The sequence below is a fragment of the Catharus ustulatus genome, chromosome 13 (genome assembly GCF_009819885.2).
Source record: "Catharus ustulatus isolate bCatUst1 chromosome 13, bCatUst1.pri.v2, whole genome shotgun sequence".
In the NCBI taxonomy this organism is placed as follows: Eukaryota; Metazoa; Chordata; class Aves; order Passeriformes; family Turdidae; genus Catharus; species Catharus ustulatus.
Window position 1 is genome coordinate 16,911,565 of NC_046233.1, and position 14,630 is coordinate 16,926,194.

The window sequence follows — 14,630 nt, forward strand, 5'->3', positions numbered from 1 at the left end:
CCTTAGGGATATTGGCTGACCAGGAGGATCCTTCCATGTGGGACAGGGGTGTGTCATGTGCATGTAGCACCATTAAATAATGAGCATTGCAGCAGTAGAATAACTGCAGAACTATTATGTCCAGTTATGGTACTGACTACTTGAGGAAGAAGTGGAAAATTAGATTTGGAGAAAAAACAGTATGTGGATTAATAGGTTGAAAAAGTCTACCTTGTTGAAGACTAGCTCATCAAAGACAAGCTTAGGGGTAAATTATCTGGCATAGAACAGCAGAAATTTGAAAACTGAAGTCTCTCTGGTTTCACAGACAAGTGTATAATAAGCACGATAAATGCAGAAGAAAACATGCAGATCTCAGTAGAGAGTGTAATTAAATTCTGAAACAGTGTAGCAAGAGTCTATTGCTGGCCACTTGAAAATCAGGACAGAATGTTTTCCCCGGACAGATTTATTCTTGTTCAAAAGGAGATGATGGAAGAAACAGGGTTGTTCCTGGCTGACTGGCCAAGATGGACTGTGGTGCTAGTTTCTGCTGGCTTCCTATGCAAGAAAACAAGACTCTGCTAGTGCAGAGAATTACTTCCAAGTTGGTTTTTCAGGACAGACTGAAAAATGGAAATTTAAAGCTAAAATTTGTGCTGAAGGCAGGGAAAGCAGCGGCTGTTCTTTAAAGTCATGCACAAACCTGTCCCCCAGGTTAATTTATATTGACTTTTCTAATATAATCTCACAGATTTCTCTGTTGTTAATGCCTGTATTTTGGGGGGGTTTTAATCTCACTATTGTAATTGAAAGAGCCTCCTGTTTCCATGCATTTCTGCTGAGTCCTGTAGCTCATCAGCAGTGAAAGCAGGATGTAGGACTAGAACTGGAGAAAAACAAGCTCTAAAATAGCTGTGACAGATGGAACTCAAGGAGATTCCCACATGGGGGGAAAATCCATTTCCTCCCCCCAAACTCTTTCCAAACATCCAAGTAACTAGAGCTAGGGATTAGCAAACTAGACTAGTGGATCTGTCCAGATGCTGTGTCTGGCAGTGGTCAATACCTGTATCTGCAGAGAGAGAAAATACCTTTCTTCTGGAGAGGTGTGCCTGGTTAGAGCTCTGTGCTGGCCACCTGAGGTATGGCCAGTGTACTGTGACTTGGATCCACTCTTGCCCCTCAGACATGGCTAAATTTAGATGTGACAGCTGTGGTGATTTCTCTTGGGCACAAGCACATATGAGTATTTCTGGAGCTGTCACAGCCTCTGCTCCAACAGATGAAGCAGCACGTGGCATGTGCCCTGACATCAGGAGCTGCTGCTGTGTGAGCAAAGCCCAACCCCTTCCTCAGTGTTAGCTGTGCTTTGACATTGCTAAAGCCACCTTTTCTTTCAGGATCAGTGGCTCTTCTGGAGTTACTCAGGTGCTTGATTCCCATACATTTATAGTGGGAGCTCCATGGGTTTGATCCCCCCACATGGACCATTTGCTTAAGACCTGGACTCAATGATCTGTGTGGGTCCCTTCCAGCTCAGAATATTCTGTGATTTTTCTCTTTCGTACTATGATGTTAAGCAGAAGAGCCCAGGACAAAACTCCTGCCTGCCCATGGAGCAGTGTGCTGGTTTGGTGGCTTGGTTTTGGAAGTGGGATATGTGGCAAGGATCTTGTAGGGCCATTGCCATGGAGTTGGGTTTCCAGCTTGGCTTCCTGGTGTTTGTCATGTGCTGATAGGCAGCCAAGTGGGCAAACAGGACAGGAGAGGTGATTGGGTTAATATCAGATCAGGTTCTATGGAAAGTCCTGGATTCTGAGAATGTAAGTTTTTGGAAAGCACTTTCCAAATAAGTGAAACATTCCCAGGAAGTGTGTGACAGCAGAGAGAAGGTTACCAGGATTTTTCTGGGTTTTTATGCTTTCCTTCTCCAGTTGACTGACCTGGGAATTTAAAGCCTCCTGCCACCCTGGCTCTTACTCCTGGAACCTTGTCTTCCTTGCTTTCCCCTGAGGTGTGGAAAAATGGTGCTTGTAGGGAATGCAGTAGGAGTTTGTGACTTCCACCCTTGCCTTTCCCGTTCCTCACTTCCTCATTTTATTTTGTGTGTCCTTTTTGATGGCAGAAACAAATGATGGGTCCCTCCCGGGTGTAGGCTGTAGCAAAGGATGCCCTCAGGTCTGTCCCTTGCACAGCTCTGCAGACACCCTTGAGCCCAGGGATCTCTGCTGCCTCTTCTCGACTGTCTCGGTGCTGGAACCCAGCTGAGCTGTGCTGGTTCTGCCTGGGCTGCAGCTGTGCAGCCTCTGTGGTTTGGGTGCTGGCTGCTCCTGGCCTCGCACTGCTGTGTGCAGCTGCAGTTCCAAGAAACGCAGTGAACCAGAGCCCTGGCCACAGGGCAGAGGTGACACCAAGAGCCTGTGAGAACAGAGGGGGTGCTGGGGGGCCTTGGGCAACCGCACTTGTGGGTGGGAGGGTGAGGCAGAGGCTCAGGGGAAGCTGGAGATGTTCACAGAGTTTTGCATTTGCTGCACTCAAAGAGAAGACGGGGGCGGGGGGGTGGGAAGCCCAAATAAATGACAGTGTGAACTTAAGGTGAATCTGCCAGTGAGGCAAGATTTCCTGGAATCACAAGGTGAGAACAGCCTGTGAGTGGTTTGGCTAAGAGACAAAAGCTGAGAGCCTCTTGAGTGCTGGAAGTTAAATAGCATGAGAAGCAAATATTTGTGTCCCCTTTACATGTAAGCACAAGGTAATCACAGGATGACAGAACTGCTGGGGTTGGAAGGGACCTCTGCAGAAAATCCAGTCCAGCCCCCATGCCAAGGCAGGGTCACCTGGAGCAGGTGACACAGGAATGTGTCCAGGTGGGGTTGGAATATCTCCAGGGGGGAGACTTCATGCCTTCCCTAGGCAGCTGTTCCAGTGCTCTGTCACCATCAATGCAAAGAAGTTATTCCTCATGTTGAGGTGAAACTTCTACGTAAGATTTGTTTCAAGTAAAAGCAGGGGCTACTGAACCCACTTATCCATGTGACTTCTGTTTTTACCTGCTGGCTGTTTGAACATCTCTGCTCACCTATCTATGGAATGAAATGTGCAGTCTGTCCCTGCATGCAGTTGTCAACAGGTCCATCATGGGGCTGCCCAAACCGTGTAGGGGTCCTTCCTTCCCTTCCATCTTGCTGCCATTGCTTGCAGAAGTGGGCAATTTTAGATTCTTTCTGGTTGTCTCTTTGCCATTCAGTCCCTTCACTCTTTCCAAAATTGACTTTTGCTGCAGGAAGGAGCTTCTTGCTCAGACTAGAGAAGAGAAATTCTTCCAAATGTTCAATTTCCCCATTCTGGCACAATTATCACACTGATACCTGGTATGTACAGCAGGCTCCAGGATGAAAGTAGTTCTGCCAGTACCTGTAGCACTGGTTAGCATAATTTTTTTGTTGTAGATTGCATTGGAACTGACAAAAATGACTCATACTGTAAGCAATAATTTGAATGTTAATAACTCCACAATTGAGAGTTCATTCTACCCAGTGATTTGCATGCTGTGGGCAAATACGGAATTGGGTCACAAAGTGCTTTCCTTTATTTCCCAGTGGAATGTTTGTAATTTCATATCTCAGCCTTCAAAGCTGATGATCAAACTGATGGTTAAAATGGCTTTTGGTAATGTTGGCATTATATTAGCAGGAGTTTGTGCTCTGAATCTGTTCAGTCTGAGAAGACAAGGAGTACCCTACCCAGTAAAGACCAGCTTTTGGCCAGTGCTGTTGTCCCAGTCTCAGTTTCTCTGTGCCAGTCCCAGGCACCTCTTTTTAGCATCATTGGCCTCTGTTGCTTTTCCCCAGCTGTGGTTCCAGTTGGATTCTGGTACAAAGTCTGGGAATGTCTGACTTGCAGGGTATTTTGTAGTCTTTGTATGAACACTGTAATACTCAGCCAGAAATACTTCATCTCCCAAGATGAGATTTGAAAGGGACTCTGTTGTGTTCTGCAAAGTGCTGTAATTCTTCAATTTCCAGTGGTGATATTTTGGAGGTGATGGTGTAATTGGAAAAGCACAGATTTTGGCTGGATCATTTGCTAGAAAATGAAAAATACTGAGCAGAATCCCACTAATACCATTTCAAAACAATTTTTGATAATTTAATCTTTCCTGAAACCTAGTGGCAGTGGGAGTGGCATGACTGGGCATACTCTGTATCATGGTTGCTGGATTTTCCTGATTGCTTGCCAGTTAGAATACATCCTCTTCATTGCTTGTCAATCAGGTGGAAAATAATTATTCAGCCTTTTATTGTAGTGAGGTACTTATGTCTGGAAAATTATGTCATTCCTTTAGGTTGTCCCATTATTTTTTATGTCTTTCGCTTTTGTACTTTATAGTAAATGTATATTATGAGAAAACCAGCCTTTGCCTCGGTAAGAATTGTAATGAAATAACCAAGACAATGAGGTAAGGCAGTCAGAAAGCAGGATGCAAAGCCTAAGTAATATCAACATCCCATTTTATTTATATTTTATGTGGTAAAACCTGAAATCAGTCATTTTTAAATAGGAGTTTTGGCAAGCGCACTGAAATGCTTTCATGGTGGAATGTGTAAAGTAGGCATTCCATTAAAACCCATCAAGCTTGAAATTACTAATGATAAACCTTAAAGAAGTTAATAAATGGTTAGAATAGTTCTAGTGTATGGAAGTCACATTTGGACGTTTGCAATCAGTAGCTTGTGCTTCTCTGGGAACAGATGGTTCTGAGTTACTGCAGAGATTTCCAGGAAATGTTTGTAAGTGTCCAGAAATGGCTGGTATTTAAAGAAGTGATTTAATAGCCAAGCAGAAATTTTTGTGTGCCTTTTCTGTGGTCTTGGAATCCTCAGCACCTCACCTGCTTGGCCAGAGCAGCTGTGGCTGCATTCCCTGGCTGTCTGCAGTGCCCGAGTGTTCTCAGGCTGATTCCTCTGGAGCTGTTTGAATGGCCAAAGCCACTCCTCACAGAAGTGGGTAGATAAGGTGTTTCTTTTTCCCTTTTACTGCCTGAATCCTGTAATAGTTTCCTCTAGGTTGGGAGCCTGTGAGACAGTTTTCATCCATAATTGTCTAGGAAAGGAATCCCAGAGCAGCAGTGAGGAATCTGTGATTTTGGAGGCTGTTAGCCAAACTCCTTATGAGGGCAGTGCCAGTCATGACATGGTGACCAGGGCAGGGCATTTGTGATGTGGCTCCTCATCCCTGGCTGACTATATTTTGATAACAGTCCCCAAATTTGCCTGCTCCAGGGATGGTTCATTGAAGCTCATCTACCTGAATGCTTCATTTTATACCTGTCTGCATCTCCCTTCCCACTTAGTGCACATGGGAGTGGCCTGCAATGAAGGATCTCTTCAGAAATACTGCAGCTTTGCACAAGGCACCTCTTATGCTGCACCCCAGTTAGAGTGAGAGATGCAAGGAAAGGCTTCTGCCCTTATGCACAAGCCTGTCCAGTTCAGGTTCCTGACAAAAGCCATTGTAACATAAATCAGAAGCTGACCTGTCTTCCAGGACTTGTTCCTTTTAAATATTCCAACTTATGCCAGTTATTTTTTGTAAAATTTGTTAAACTTTCTGGATTTACAGGAGAGATCCAAGAGCAGCCCTCTCAAGTGGAGAGCCCTAGCCACACCTAGGGCAGGAATGCCTGTGTGTGCTGTTGGGCCCTAAAAGCACAAAGAGAGGAGGGAGCAGAGAGCACCTGCTGAGCTGCTGATGCACTCAAGGTGTTCATAAGGTTTCCATCTTACAGTTTTCTCCAGTGAATAACAAAAGAAGTTCATGCTGCAGTCAGAGGGAGGCACATGTGTGCTTTCTCTTATATCTCATTTTTGCAAATCTTAGAAATCTTTGAAATCTCTCCTTCTGTGTTGGATTTTATATAGCATGGCAAAGGAATTTTAAAGAGTGTGACATGAGGGTAGAGGCAGAAATGGCAGAACTGCATACAGATCCAGGGGCATGGATGAAAATATTTTCCATGTGACTTTATAGCAACAATATGTAGTAGGAATCCATGCAGGGAGCTGCTCATTTAGATCATTTAGTAATTTGTTTCCTTGACTTTTCATCTGCAGGTTGGATTACTGGTTTAGATGGTATTAGGAGCTGTGCAACTGCCTCCTGGTCACCTACCACGCTGAGACTGTGTAGAAATCTTGAGCTTTGAAGCTTACAAATTCTGAAAGCCAATATTTTGGTGTAAATAGTGTTGCAGAAGATAATGTGCTCCAGCTGTCTGGTTATTGTTTTTCCCAACAGTGCTAGAAGATTTCAGAGGATCTGTGGGAGACTGTATCCTGAGGATTTGGTTACTAATCAAAGCACCCTGTGGGGCAGATGGAGCTGAAGTGACCTCTGGCATGTCAGTTCCATTAATACCATCTGTGTTGTTAAAAATAGCACCAAAAATACATTTCACTGGGTACAGAACCAAGAAATTTAAACTTCAGTCCTCAGATCATAAAGGTGTGAGTCAAAACAGCTCCCTTAGTAATTTTGTTTCTTTTCTTAGGATCTTGTCTCTTTAGTTGTGGAGGAAGAATTTCAGAAATGTGGGAATTCAGCCCTCTGTTTCCCAGTTCCTGTTCCTCATCCTGTGATCCTGGAAGTTGGCTGTGGCTCTGGAGCAATTGCTCTGAGTCTGCTCCGTAAACTGCCACAGGTGAGCTCCCTTCAGTACTCCTGGTGCAATAGATGCCTCTGGTAGAGGACAATCTCACTCTGCTCATCTTCATTGAGATGTCCCAAACTTCTCTGATGGAACTTTGGTCTCTGACAGGCTCTGTGAGTTCCTAGTAGGTAGTGGAGGGATATTTGGGGATTGCTCCCTCTCCCCATCTGTCTGCAGGAATAGCGGAGAATGAAAGCAGTGAATGTGCTCATTCTTGAGCTGCTGCAGCTCATTAATAATCTCCTTAGTTTGAAGCACTGGTGGGTGTTGGTTTAAGAAGCTAACCTGGGCTGAGGACAGGAGGGACTGGGAGCACACTCTATTAGTTCAATTTATGGGGCAGTCATCTTTAAAAACCACCTTGCTGTGAACCAAAAGCGTTGTCTCTAGGAAACTGAAGGCTAAATGATACAGGAACGGGATTACCATAGCAGTGTCTGTACTTGGGATCAATAATACAGACAAATCTCACTGCCTCAACTGCCAAACCATGTTTTTGTAGTCTTTTGTTCCCTAGTAACAACCCACAGCTTCTGAACAGAGTTACAAGAGCAGGAAGGGAACTGAGATCTGGGTCACCAAAGCCCTTCTTGCCCCTGATTCTTGTGGTGTGTAACATGTTTATGGAGATACTCTTGGTCAAGAAAATGAGAAATGAATCCAAGATCTCGTTGCATGTGGTCAAGGGAAAAATAATCCACTCTCCTCAGAGCTGCAGACCAGCCAGTTCCTTCTCAGGAATGAGAATTGCTGTGGCCAGTCCCTCTTCTTGTAGAAGTATAAGCCCTGCTGTGTAAGAGTTAGAGGTTGATGCCTTTAATGGAAGGGGTGATCCTCCTCCCAGTGTCCTGAGAAGGTTAATATATGAGCTTCATGACTTCAGAGTACAATTGCTCTGATTTCCTGAGCTAGAAGAGCTTTATGCTTTTCTCCTTGCTTGTTAGCTTAAAGAGCTGTGTCAGTCTGTCTCTGTAACTCATAAACAGTCCTTTCCCAGCCCAAACTGCTGTGCTCAGGGAAATAAGGAGCCTTGACTGATTAGAATTAGTGGTAGCCACACTGACAGCTAAGTGGAATTATACTGTGTATAATCTACTTAGTGTTTGAGGCAGAATTTGGCACTAAGGTGCTGAGAAAACAGCAGCAACTTTTCATTTACGGTCTCAGCTGTGTCCTTCACCTTAAGGGTGAGCTTCATGTGTGTGGGTGCTGGCCTGGGACCATGAAATTAATCCCCTTAGAAGTGATGGCAAATCACACCATCATCTCCAAATGCAAAGCAGTTTCAGTTTCTTCAAGCATGTGTCCTCTGTGTCAATCCTCACCAACATCTGTGCTTGAAAAAACATTGAGCAAGGCAAAAACAAGTTAGGCCTTTGCCTGTGGTTTTCCCAGGGTGGAACTGAAGGTTAAACAAATCTCTCTTTGTGGAGCCCTGTCTCTTACCATTATGCTGGAGAGCTCTCCAATACTTGACACACAGTCAAGTGCATGCAGTCAATACAGGCAGTGAATGCAGCATAAGGACTGTAGTGGAGCAACTGGGTGAAAGGTGTCTGCATAACAGATGGAAAATGCCAGAATCTGTGTCCACGTGGTTGTGTTGGTGTCAGGAGAGATCCTGTCTGTGCTAGGGAGGATAAATCCAACAACATGACCTTCCTGCAGTCTGTGCTTAGCCCAGGCTAGGCAGGGTCGAGTCTCACCCTGCCTGGAGCAGGGAGGGATCAGGTGAGGTGAGTCACTGTGGCTCTGTTGTCTGCTCTGGTGGGCTGCTGGCTGTGCTGCAGGGAGCCTTCAGTCACCTCGGTGCCTTGCACACACCACTCGTGATCCCAGCTATGCCCTGCCTGCATTCCTCAGGAGCTGTTCCTTTCAGGAGCCAAGAGTGAGCAGTCTCTTGTCAGTTTTGATCTTGCATGTTTGGCAGAGCGTGTCTGCTCAGGAATGTTGATGTTATAACACCTGCTTGGTGGGGTTTGTTGTTGTTTTCTGTTCCAGAGCAGAGTCATAGCCATGGATAAAGAGGAGGCTGCTGTGGATCTCACCAGGGAGAATGCACATAGGTACAAGAACACATATTACTCATTTTTTTGTAAATTGTTGCTTGAGAAACACCAAGAGTCCTCAATACTTGTACGTGTGGTTCATGTTTATCACCACTGGAGACCAGAAAATGCTTAGTTGTTGAGTTCCTTAAGTGTGTAACAGTTCAGAAAAAAGCAGCTTATTTTTACCAGAGTGTATTTCTTTGGCTTGTGAATGTGCTTTGCAAAGACAACAGCCTAAATAAAGCAGTGGTACTCATATGCTGTTTGTCAAGGGTTTTCAAAGTCATTTTTGGTAACTACTCTTACCCCTATCTGTGAACTCATAAAGCTCAGGACTGAAGTAGGAGTGTTTATGTCACTTAGGAGGTTAAGGACAAGTATATCCTAAGCCCTTCTCTCCCTAGCTCCCTCAGTCATTATTGTTGGGCTTGTTTCTGTCCTTGCTCCTCTAGAGTAGCACTTTTCCTCTGTGCTGCATGGTGTCCCTCAGCATCCTCCCTGCAGTCTTGCTTTGGTGGGAATGGTGCTGCTGGATCCTGTGCAGTTCAGACACCTGTGCTGTGGCAGGGTGGATGTTCAGAGCTGCTGGCTCAAACACCTTGTGCTGAAATCAGAGATGTCTGTCAGGTTGTCCTTGTCCTTCCTAGTGGCTCCATTTCCTCAGCTGGTACTTCTGTGAGGTTGTTCTCGACTGTCACTACCGCAGGGAAGCCCAGAGCTGGAATCCCAGCTCTGAGTCTCTGTAGGCTTTGTTGAATGAGCTCCAGATTGCATTTATGTCCTCAGTAACTGCTGGGCCCTGGGCATTAATTAGAGCCATCTCAGAAAGAATTCCTGCTGCTGTTTCTCATGGAGTCACAGTACAGCTGTGAGTCTCAAGAGGAACTCATTAACTGGGATTTCTGTCCAAAGGCCCACATACCCCTCTTTTCCCAAGCTTCTGCCGGCACTTGGGGGACTAATTCTGGTGCTGGCTGCACTGGGCAAGTCCCAGCTTGTGTGTGAGTCTGAAGAGCTGAGTAGGATCAAGCCCTTCCCAAATTGGTCACCTCACTGTTACCCTTTGCCTCCTAGCCCAGTTAGAGGGAATGGGGAGCAGAGGTTTCCTCCTCATGTGTCAGTGTCAAATCAAATTCTGTTGCAATTTTTCATAGATATAATAAAAGCTGGCCAGATCTTTGTCTCCTTGATAAACTATAATTCTGGCCTCTGGGGAAAATTGTCTTGCTTATTAACATTGCTTGTTGGCTCAAGAGTGGATGAGGGAATATAAACACCATGTCAGAGAGTTTCATATTTCTCCATGGGTATTTTCATTGTGTCTCTGTGATCTTGTCCCTGGCATGGTGCCCTGTAGCTCTTGGGAGAGAAGCCAGCAGGATAAGCTGTGTTACTGCTTGACTGAACCCAGCTTAGATCCTGCCTGCTTTCCAGAGCTCCCTTATCCCAGCTGTGTTCTCTAGATGCTTAGATTAGTTTTACTGGATCAATCCCAGTGCCAGATCCTTCTGGGCACAGGGCACACAGTGCAGGAATCCCTCCCTTTCCTGATGCTTGTGTGTCCTGATGGGGCAGGACCACAGGCCCTCAGCAAAGGGAGTAAAACTTGGATGTAAAACTTGGCCACTGTGGTGGGAGGAGAGAATATGCTGGGAAGCTCTTGGCAGTTGTGAATATACATGTATCAGATAAGAGGTGCAATATTTAATGATCTGTTTGTAGAATGTACTGTTCATGAACACAAATACACCTCCTAATCTTTCTGTTGTTGCATTTGGAATTTTACAGGCTGCAGCTCCAAGAAAGGATTCACATCATCCACCAAGATGTTTCACACTGTAACTCTTTTCACTGTTATAATCCTCTTTTTCTTTTTCCCTTTTTGTCTTTGATGGGTGGAGGGAGGCATGAGGGACAGTCAAGGGATCACTCTGGGATGCAGGCAGCAGAAGAGTGTTGAAGTTAATGGAGAAAAAAGATCAGTAAGAAGTGAGCCAGTGAAGCTTTTCCCTGCAGAGGTTTCCAGGGCAGATGATCAGCTGACAGAAGTCTCTGATTATATCAGAAAGTGAATTGTTCCTGGGTTTGGGTGTCCCAAGGTTATGTATGAGCTGGGAGTCCAGGTGCTCTTTGCTGTTGCTGGGGAGAGGCAAATACATAAAGAGTGTAATTCATTCCATGCTGGCATGGAGGCATTGGATAAACATGTACATGCCTGTCTCTCCATTGATGTCAGAGGGAGCCCATATGTTTAGTTTAGATTAAATGCCCCACCTTATTCATTTGAAATTAGGTTATTTGAACCAGGAAAGGATGCTTTTCTTCCCCAGAGCCAGCTGAAACCAGTTAAAACTAACATTTGGTGGGGCCTGTCTAGTTAGGTTGATAGTGCTTCTGACACTCATTTTGGCCTCTCTGCTACCTCTTGGAGCTGAAAGCCCTGTGCCAAGAGGCTGCCTGAGGGCAGTGCCACACTCAGGTGGTCCCATGAGGTCTGAGTCAGGGCTGGCCTGTGTCAGACAGCAGCAGGAGTGTAGGGGAGCTGCTCCTGCTCTGCAGAAGAGCAGCCCATCGTTGCTTTTGCTGAGAGGCCCTGGCTCTACAGCTCGTTGGAGGTCCTGCTGCACTCTGTAAGAGGAAGGATGTTCATCTGGACAGCCAGTCTGAGCTCTCACTTAGGCCTTTGTGGGCTCTCTGAATTCTGGTTGTTGCTTTATATCCAAGTGGGCACAGAGCTCCTGTGCTTTTTAACATGTTTTGTTAAGCAGAGGGGTTTCTTGATATGAAAAAATGATACATTGCCTGTGCTTTCTTTTGTATCACTCTTGCACTCCTGGGACAGAGATCAAGGCACACTATTGCAGAAAGAAAGGAGATAAAATTTTACTATTACAGAACAGAGCCAAACACATTTACATGCACCTGGAGACAGTTTCCTGGGGAGGGTCTTGACACTTAGCTTATAGGGAAGATGCTGTGTTTGAGAGCTGCTTGTGACTTCTTTTTCTTTTCTAGGCTCTGCCAAACAGCTGCTGCTCTGGGGCCCCATAGATGTCATAGTCAGTAACCCCCCATATATTTTCCATGAAGACATGGCTTCTTTGGATGCAGAAATCCTCTGGTAATCAAAGATTTTTCCTCTCCTGTTCCTTGAAGCAAGGTTTTCTGTCTGCTTCCTTATATTACACACAATTGCACCCAAAACATGCAAATGTAATATACACATGCAAAATACAGGTGTGTTTATTTGGGATATAATAATACAGGCTTGCTTTGATACTGCTTACAGGCATGAAGCAGCATAGAAGTGTTTTAAAGAGTTATTAAAATGGAGCAAGCACAGAGTTTGAAATGAGCAAGTTCCCAATCAAAAACTGATTGTCATGCATGTGAGGAGGAAGTCCTGCCCCCACAGCTGAACTTTCTGCATCCCAGCTGGCTCTGCTGGGTTAGCCACAGCCTGAGCTGCTGTTTGGCATGGATCAGTCAAGCCCTTGCTGCACAACACCCTTGCTCTCTGGCCAGTTTAGAGAGAACAGACCTATGTGTTGGAACTCTGAGATCCCAGCTACAGTTGGCTCCTAATTTTCAGAAATACTTCAGGGGATGTTTTCTGCTTGTGCTAACTGTGGGGTTTCTCATCCCAGTGGCAGCTGCCTTTTCCCTCCCCATATTTCCCATAAAAAGGGGTGAGTGCTGTCACCTGCTCTGGGAGCACTGCAGTTCAGGTGTGTCACCTTTCTTGGTGGGGTGGTGCATTCTCAAGGGCCACAGGAATTGCTGTCAAATGTCTTTTTCTTCCCACACTCCAGCTATGAGGACCTTGATGCCCTGGATGGGGGAGATGATGGCATGAAAGTCATCAAAACAATTCTGGCTTTGGCTTCTTCTCTTCTGAAGGTTTCTGGGTAAGCACTACCCTCTTTTGAATTTAATGTCTTTTACACATCCACTTCTGTAAATTCTGTATTTCCCTGTATAAAAACAAAGCAGAGGGAGAACAGTTACCAAATTGTCCCCTCATTGCCCCAGTTAATGATAGCAGTTTTTAAAATGTCATGTGTGTAAGCAAAATCAGTTGAAATTGGTTAATAAAGTGGTATGAGCCCTTTCTGTGGCTGTTAGTGGTGCTTCCTGGTCATTAGTGAAGTGAGAGCCTTTGAAGGTCAAAGCAGCAACAAAAAGAGCATAAAAGAGAGTGCAGAAAGCAGGGGAGCTTTCTAAGGTAACTGATGGAAGCAGAAGCAGTGTAGAGCTCTGAGGGTGGATGTCGATCTCCACTTCCCTCCCACCCTTTCATTAGGGGAAACTTTTTTGTTGTACCAGTATACAATGCTGAATATCCCAGGAGAAAGATCAGTCAGGGATAGTTTCTTAAATGTTAAATTTCTCCATGATTAATATTCTAAGACTGATTGTTTGTATTCTGTGTCATGTGGGATCCATTTTGAAGATCAACGTGCTGATACCCAAAAGTCTGAGTGTACTGTTCATGTGCCAGGGCATTCACATGTCTTGTTGAATATTCCTAACATTTGGCCACCATAAGAGAGATCGCTGAAATTCTGCTGTTTTGAGAAGAAGAATGGGAATATTGAGAGGCAGAGTGTAGAATTCATTTCTCATGCTTTGCATGACCACAAGAGGAGAAGATGCTCGTCAGAATTTCCCAGCATTAGACTGGTCCTGTGGGGTTGCTTGTTAAGATTATTTGTTTTCCTCCTCTTTTTGCTTGTTTAATAAGGTGGAGCCCCTATTGAGGAGTGGAAGTTTTTTAAGGTCAGAAATGAGATCCACATCCAGCTTGTAGTTAGCTGGGTGAATTTGTAAGGAGTATTCAGTGTGGGATGTTTTAAGAGTTCTCAGGAGAGCATTTGATGGGGTTTGGCCTGTGTCCTTTGCCTGCTAAACATGTCTCTTGCTGTGTCCCAGGCCATAACCAGCTCCATCACTCCTTGTGCCTGTGAGCTGGGGTGGTTCTGCTTTGTCATAGGAGGGACCATGGGGAATGAGCCAGTGTCATAAAGCCTGGCAGAGATGGAAATAGCCCTGCAGTATCCAGGCCTGGTCCTGCTGCCCTAACTGAGGTTATTTGATCAGTTCTGTGTAGGCCTGAATGCTGGTGTTGTTTTCATAACTGATTTATGGAGACATTTACTGTGGAAGAATGTTGTGTTCTGACTTGTACTCCATGTCTCTTGCTGCTTATACACAGAGGGACTTCAGACTGCCAGGCCAGTGCTCAGTGTTCCTGCAGCATAAAAACTGCCTTCTGCCCTTAAATCTTCAGGGGTTTCAGAAACACACTGCTGGTGGTATCTCTGGATAGGCTTCAGAAGGGCTCATAATATCTCCATACAAGGCTTTAACTGCTCACACAGAGTGCCATGAGAATTCCCCCCAGGATCAACGCTCTCTCCCCTGAAGGAGGCAGCTGGGATCTGCATCTTACATGTACAGCTATGATCTGGTTTAGGGTTGTTTGCCTTGATTGTTTTTACTGACCTTTTAATTTCCTGCACTGGCCAGAGTCATACAGAAAGAAAGATCTTAATTTTTATCAGTTTAGTAATCTAAATGTGCATCTCCCCAATTCTACTCCCAAATGTGTCTTTTCAGGAACGTGTTTCTGGAAGTGGATCCCAGGCATCCAAGTATGGTGGAGCACTGGCTGCAGGTACACCCAGACCTGCTGCTCACCCTCCGTGCCATTCACAAGGACTTTTGTGGCAAGTAAGTCTTTGTTTGCCTTTGCATTTTTAGAGGGTTTGTGTTCTTTGTGGAATATGTCCCTACACCTTTATGTATTGAGTGAGCCCAGAGCAGCATCACAGCTGAAGCCAGTCCTTGACAAAATGGGGGCTCCCTGGTAGTATCTCAGCCTTCTG

General features: G+C 45.2%; 1 protein-coding gene across 2 annotated transcripts in view; it reads left to right on the top strand.

Moving 5' to 3' along the window:
• Window positions 1-14,630, top strand: part of HEMK1 (HemK methyltransferase family member 1) — a 30,936-nt gene that overhangs the window by 9,076 nt on the left and 7,230 nt on the right. For both annotated transcript variants that reach the window (XM_033071441.1, XM_033071442.2), the window contains exons 5-10: window positions 6,533-6,682; window positions 8,693-8,757; window positions 10,531-10,580; window positions 11,758-11,863; window positions 12,555-12,650; window positions 14,362-14,475. In XM_033071441.1, coding sequence (XP_032927332.1) covers window positions 6,533-6,682; window positions 8,693-8,757; window positions 10,531-10,580; window positions 11,758-11,863; window positions 12,555-12,650; window positions 14,362-14,475 — 581 coding nt within the window. The remainder of the gene's footprint in view (window positions 1-6,532; window positions 6,683-8,692; window positions 8,758-10,530; window positions 10,581-11,757; window positions 11,864-12,554; window positions 12,651-14,361; window positions 14,476-14,630) is intronic.